General features: G+C 41.7%; 3 protein-coding genes across 3 annotated transcripts in view; 2 read left to right on the top strand and 1 right to left on the bottom strand.

Annotated features, from left to right (window-relative positions):
• The window catches only part of LOC130692099 (tectonin beta-propeller repeat-containing protein 2-like), an 80,572-nt gene that overhangs the window by 69,556 nt on the left and 4,459 nt on the right, over positions 1–6,557 (top strand). The window lies entirely within an intron of this gene.
• Positions 3,664–5,028, top strand: LOC130692114 (uncharacterized). Its single transcript, XM_057515189.2, has 3 exons — positions 3,664–4,096; positions 4,183–4,237; positions 4,353–5,028. Exons 1-3 carry the CDS (start codon positions 4,052–4,054, stop codon positions 4,742–4,744), a joined length of 492 nt encoding a protein of 163 aa, XP_057371172.1. The 5' UTR covers positions 3,664–4,051; the 3' UTR covers positions 4,745–5,028.
• Positions 4,899–6,220, bottom strand: LOC130692117 (uncharacterized). Its single transcript, XM_057515192.2, has 2 exons — positions 5,753–6,220; positions 4,899–5,682 (listed from the first exon to the last, which is right to left on the bottom strand). The coding sequence occupies exon 2, from the start codon at positions 5,671–5,673 to the stop codon at positions 5,233–5,235; it is 441 nt and encodes a 146-aa protein (XP_057371175.1). The 5' UTR covers positions 5,674–5,682; positions 5,753–6,220; the 3' UTR covers positions 4,899–5,232.

The raw sequence follows: 6,557 nt of genomic DNA, 5'->3' as shown, positions 1-6,557 counted from the left end.
AAAAAGAATTGAATAACTGTAGATCCATTAGATAAATAAGAGGATATCGTGCGTGCTCTCTAAAACTTTTTTCCTGACTTCCCGAACTGCCCAAACGTATTCGGTTTCGCTCCCGATAGTTTTTTTACGTCCATTTCGGGAGTGGTAGTAGTACAGCTACTTTACTACGACCTATAGAGTTCACTATACTTAATATTGAAACCAATTTCCATGTAAAACACATGCTTTCGTGGCTTGTGTTCGTGTCTGTTCAACCTGTTCTTGATTATCTCTACGCATTTTTTTTTGTGTGTTCCTCGTTGGAGTCTCACTTTCCTCTGCAACACGTAGTGTGTCGCACTAGCGGGACTTATTGTAAATTTAGAGCCGCAGCACCAGTGGCGTTCTGAATGATTTACTCGCTCGACGTGGTCCCCCCTCATAAATTTCTCACGCGCAGCCGAAAGGAAGACAGAAATAAGGGAATAAGTGACACTTAATTCTGCCGTTGATCATGAACAAACTACGTCGAATCTCGTTAATTTTTAATTCAACTCGTATCAGGTCGATAGATGCGAAATCAACGACATAAACAAGAGTGTCGTAAACGTTCCGCCTTCGGTTCTCTACTTCATCAGAAGATATAAATCCTTTTAAATAAAATTCTATCTACGAACTGAATAAGGTTAAAAGGCAGAAGACCTCATTAAGAAGGTGACTCGATTGTTGCCTAGCAAAAAGTTCTTCGAACCTGGCATGATGATTAAAGAGCCCGACCTATAGTGACTCGTTCCTCGCACTTGGCTTATTTCATCTACCCTCATTTCCATTGCTGCAATTGGATTGTTAAAAGGTAAAAATCCTATAGAGTGCTATATTGGCATCTAACAAGTAGAATCTATTATAACAGAAACAGACGAGCAGCATCGAAATCTTGCCTGAATAGTTCCCATTAATGACGCAGCATTCGATGTGTATTTAGACTAACATTAGCGCAGCGTGAATTTCATTTCCATGTTTGGCTACTTTCGTATTGATTGCTGACCTTTCAAAGTCTTGGCATGACGGAATAAAGAAAAAGAAATTAGGTAAATGCGCACAAAGACGTTAGCAGAAGGTACTCGGATCTGCATAAAGGAGAGGCGTGATATTGTCTACTTCACCGTTGAATAGAGAAATTATTCTCCGCTCCGTGATGAGGGAGCCGTATAATTACGTTGGTCTCCTTTAATTACACAGCTGATGTTCTCTGTTGGAACCTTCGTATTTAGCCGATCAATATTTCACTATACATAGGGAATGACATCAGTCTAAATAACAATAGATCTCTTTCGCTCCATTTCCTTTCCCCCCTAAAAGTCCCTATGGAAATCCAACCGATCCCGATTCCTCTTTCGCCCGTTTCCTCGATCTCTTTCCCGCACAAACTTTAATTTGTCTCTATTTCTCTTTCTAGGTTGTTATGTTCCATTGTGTCCAGGACATTCAAGAACAGCCGACAGGGTCCATCGACTCCTTTTATTCATGCAATCGAGCTCTCTGTCATCCCATCCAATTACGTGTTTCTTTCGTGTACTGTATACCGATGCACTATAAAGTCCAAACTGTTTAAAAATTGCAAAGAATAAACTCTACAGTCTAAACATCATTTTCTTTGTACACAAGCGCATAACGTCATTGACCTTAATTCCTCTAATAGTCTACAGGTCTATGATTATTGTTTGTTCGAATAAAGTACCGCCAGCACTAACGCTATATTTTTATCCTTTGGCTCAGTTTTGTTCGTTACCTCAATCAAGCCAGCCTACTTACCACTGCTCACGTCCATCACTATATATACATCTCTGTTTGACTGTATACCGACCGCCACATTTATCTATATAAGCTAGAGCTGGTATGATGGGTAATTGGATATCCTTGTTATACCTCCCGTGGCTGCAAAATGGCTGCCAAGTATAAGCCCATCTCCATTTTATTAGGTACAGCATTTTACCTTGTTATCTTACCCACTTATTTTCTTTTTCCCCTTTTAAAAGGAAAGGTCGTTTTATGACGTAATATTTCTACGATAATCAATATATCATTGAGAAAATCTATCGGTACGATTAAGTTTATGGCATTTTAATCAATGCCATCGATCCGGTCAGTCGCCTTTCGTCAAATTATTTATTTCCTTTTGTTGGATTAAGAAAAAAGAAAAATGAAAACGCAGATAAAACTTCACGGCTGTTGAATAAAGACAAATGGTCCATGGTGGTATTTTAATGGCAAGCCAAGGTCTTTTGACGATGGCACACCATAACATTAAATTCACGGTTCTTGTTCACCAGAATTTTCGTTGAAACCATAAAAAGAAACAAAAATGAAGCATTGAAAGTAAAAAAAAAAAAAAAAAAAAAAAATAGACACACTCAAACATAGAGTTCATTTGTTTCTTTTTTTTTGGGCGGCGTGTCGCCGGCTACAATTCGCTCGACCGCACGAAGACTTTGGATGCGCGCTGAGCCGTGCAGCCCGCGTGCTGCTTTGATGTATATGCACGAACGCTGGAGTGGTCTTTAGGGTTTAAGGGATATACAGTGCATCTAAATATCAAAACGGTACATAGTAGACTAGCGTAGGAGGTTCGACTTGACCCCTCCTCAATGCCACTGGTTTTCTCTTTTTTTTTTTTTTTTTTTTTTTTTTAGTTTATTGTTATTTTTGGGTCTTTTCTCTTTCTCGTCCATTTTCCGCCCCTCTACCCTCCAATCAAATGCAACGCGTGGCCGGCAGCTGCTGCCACAGTGGAATGCCTCTGCCCCCTTCGTTTTTACTATGAAGCCCTACCCCCCTTTTTTTTTTTCTCTCTTTTAGCTTGCTGCCTGCCCTTTCTGCTCACGGAACAATTGTCAGTGGCAGCTGCTCCGAACCTGCAAGCTTGGTTGCTCTCGCAAGACCGAAAGGGACTGTGGCCCTTTACTGGCAAAACCAGCCGGCCCTCATTATGGCTCATCAGATGGACGGAAGGATATTTATATGGAACTACACTTACACACATAAACATAAACATACACTCGTGTCGGAGGTACTGTATGAGACATAGTGTACCATTCGAAAACAAAGCAAAAGTCCTACAAAACGCTTATGGTACCATAGTGTAACTTTGAGTGGAGGCCAATTCGTGTTCTAAAGTTTGACTTGCGTTGTTTGCGTGGAAGTTACTGGCTTATTGTAAAGTCCAATTCAGACTCGTTATCCAACGCAGCCCACCACAGCGAACTTTTGAAAGGGGCGTTCAACAGTTGGAAGATCATTCCTGGTACTCTGGAAAGAACTTTGCACAGAAAACTCACAACACTTTTAAGGACATCAAAGTTTATGGTTGGAATGAGAAGATCGTGAGCGAATCGATAACGTAGCTCGTGTCGATGAATAAAGATCCCAACCATCAGAAAGGAAGGGCTCCTTTCTTTTTTCTCTCCAGAACGGTGTAGGTTGAAGTGTAGTATAGTGGGTGGATGGAGGGGGGAAAGAAGAGATTATATACCAAGAGGGAGTTGCGGCCTCCCCTCTAGCACGAGACACCTGCCGTCTGCCCCATCCTCTTTGGCCCCCTTCGACTCCCTCCATCTGTTTTTTTCTTTTTGCCTTTTTTTCGGGGAGCAATTCAAACGATTTCCCTTACTTCAACAACAGCCAAAGAACCAGTAGCTTATGTTGTTCGATCCCAACCAGAACTGAAACTCCGTGTCTCCCGTGAAATATTATCAAGGATTACTGTAAAACAAAAGTTTCACCATTAATGAATTGAATTGATTGTTGGGTGAAACTCTGCAGCGCGCGTGTAGCAAGTGATATTGTGCTATAGAACTACCGGAAGTTCGGGCAATAGTATACGTACGTGATGCCCATCTTTAAACGAATCATGTGATTGTGCCCTGCGATACTGCACTGCGCTCCATAGCCCCCCCCCCCCCCCCCCCAATTTGACTTGTCTCCATTTCTCACTGGACATATAGACCGTCTATAACTTTGAATCGTGTGGTCAAACGACGCTCGGAACTCGCTGGCGACAGACTTTCAAGTCAGCATGGATAACGCATCAACAATGGAAAGCCGCAAACGTCATTTGTCTGTAAATATACAATCGTTTTCATTTCAGTAATAATAACACGTTAACCTTATTTCATGTCTTCTTCTTTCAAAATAACCTGACGAAAGGAAGGAGATGAAAGTTCTCGTCAGCAAGACACACGACGAGTTCGATCTCTTTTAGGTAAGTGTTTTGATTTCCTCGAAAAGGGCAGCTGTCTGCTGCTTTCTATAAATACCAGGCCATAGCAGATGTCATCGTGTGGTTTTAAAAAAATGATCACTTGTAACTACGACAGAGGTAGCTGATCACGGATCGAACCCTCATCGAACAGCTTATCAGGCAGCTCCAGGTGACCAGCAGGGACCAGGGGCTTTAGCTGTGGCTTTGGTTCGTCCATTCGTTTGTGAAGAGGCTAGTCGGCTTCATCGTCCTCCATCACCACCGGAATCCGATTGCGGCAGTCCCGACGAAGAAGACGAATCGGAAGATGATGAGATTGGTCATGTGAGCGATGCCACTTTGGCAGGTTACGAGTATTGCAGTAAAGAGGCTATCCGCTATCTCATGGAAGAGGAAAAACTGAATGCCGACCATCCAGTTATCCAGCAATTGCAGCAACACCTGGACAGCCGCCGATCTCACGTCGCTAGTAATCCCGGCCCATCATCGAACAACGTGATTCCGTGAACACTATCATAGTCGACTCTCTTCCACAACGTGTATGGATTCCAGGAAAAATCTGCAGATCTTTTTCGGAAATGTCATACATCGCTGACAACGACCAGTGCAATTTTAACAATGAAAACAGAAACCAGAAAAAAAAAAAAAAATTGTTCATGATTTTCGAACGTTTAATTTCGTTTCACTTATAATTACCTAATTTCGAAAACTTTTGTGACCGACAGCCTTTTCTAGTCATTTTTCAAAGCCTACTTTCTTCCAAACTGGCAATACAAATCATTTGTGTTTTATTTCCCTTTTTTTTAGTGCATTTTGTGGATCATTTTAATACTGAACAGTTTCAACTGAGTTATTGGAACATTGCCAAATCGATAATTCGAACAATGGCAAAGATGGCAGACAACGACTAGGGTACTCGATGACATTCAAAATAATGAAAGTAAACGTAAATAATTGCACTCGTATACGCCTTGTGAATTTTAGAACAATGTTACTCAAAGACTAGGCCCAATTTGACTGAGTGTAGGAGATGGTGGAGGGGTCAGACGTTGTTGGGTGTAACTCGAGTAATGGAGATTGACGCCCTGAAAGCATTCCATCAGCAATGTACGACGTCGGATCAAGTCGTCATCATCATCAGTCACGGCGGCAATCTGGCGCTGGATTGCTGTGTTAGTCGTAATGGCAGGCAAGTTGTTGCCATTATCACGGATGTCAACGGACACGAGCCGGGCAGATGTTTGTAGTTGGACGTATTCGGTGAAAGCCAGTTGTTTGCGCAGATGCTGCCGCAGGGTGGAAGCCAACAACTCACCGGAATCGTTTCCTCTTCTGTTCTCCTCCCCCTCATCCGTCCAGAGTAAACAATGTAGAACTTGGGCTAAGTTAGCCTTGTAAGCAACCAGGGGATCGTCGATGAAATAGTTCTGTTCCATTATGCGCAACTAAAACCGGTTCAATAAAATTTCAATAGTGTAGGTCAAAAACAATTTTCAACGTAGGTTTTTGTTTTACCTTTTGTGTGTGGGGGAGAAAAATCAAAGTTTTCAAACCGAGAGTCAACAAGAGTGTCGACTAGATCGGATCGAAGTCACTAGTGGTACTGCTTATATTCCAGGGGAACGAGAAAAAAAAAGAGGAAGTTTCAACCCCCACCCCCTTCTCATTTTTCAAGTTGAAACCCCTCAGCAGCCAGCAGCAGCTTTTGTCTGGGTCATCGAGCATGTGCGATCCGCTCGCACATAAAAAATAAAACCCAACTGCACTGCATATACAACGTACGGACCCCTTCTTCGTCGTCGTATATGCACCGCCCACTTCTTTATCTTTCTTTTTTAAGCTTTCCTGCCTTAACATGTTCTTCCATTTATCAGGAAACTGTTTTTGTTGCTTCATTAATTAATGCCATCCATCAAGCCGTTCTCACTCTGGCTCGAAACAATGAACACTTCGCATTTCCAACGTTTTTTCCTTTTAAAAGTTCACTGAACATGCGGAATTCTTGATCAAGTACACATGCCCATATTTACACGACAGCAATTTGATAACAACGTTAAGAACAACTCAAGTAAAATTGAAATGAAAAATTTTCGCTAGATTTGCATTTGAAACTTTTGTTTCAAGCGTTAGCACACAAGTCGATTACGATTTCGACGTCAAAAACTGTAACTAGTCTAGCAGACTACTTTTTCTTTTGACAGGTGTTTACATAGATATACTACGTAGTGTAAAAAGAACCACTATCTAGAAATGACTCATAAAGGTTGGCACGGAAAGATTTATCTGTGCTAAAAATTGACTGGCTGAAAACAGATTTCAA

Source organism: Daphnia carinata, chromosome 1 (assembly GCF_022539665.2).
Source record: "Daphnia carinata strain CSIRO-1 chromosome 1, CSIRO_AGI_Dcar_HiC_V3, whole genome shotgun sequence".
Taxonomy (NCBI): Eukaryota; Metazoa; Arthropoda; class Branchiopoda; order Diplostraca; family Daphniidae; genus Daphnia; species Daphnia carinata.
The sequence above is the reverse complement of the archived record's forward strand: the minus strand, read 5'-3'. Positions and strand labels throughout refer to the sequence as shown.

What these genes read in the sequence shown, in the direction of transcription:
- LOC130692117 (XM_057515192.2), bottom strand. Translation starts at nt 5,673, where the DNA reads ATGGAACAGAACTATTTCATCGACGATCCCCTGGTTGCTTACAAGGCT.
- LOC130692114 (XM_057515189.2), top strand. Translation starts at nt 4,052, where the DNA reads ATGGATAACGCATCAACAATGGAAAGCCGCAAACGTCATTTGTCT. An exon ending in GCCGCAAACGTCATTTGTCT is followed by an intron (nt 4,097 to 4,182) that starts GTAAATATACAA and finishes ACCTGACGAAAG; the next exon opens with GAAGGAGATGAAAGTTCTCG. An exon ending in ACGAGTTCGATCTCTTTTAG is followed by an intron (nt 4,238 to 4,352) that starts GTAAGTGTTTTG and finishes TAACTACGACAG; the next exon opens with AGGTAGCTGATCACGGATCG.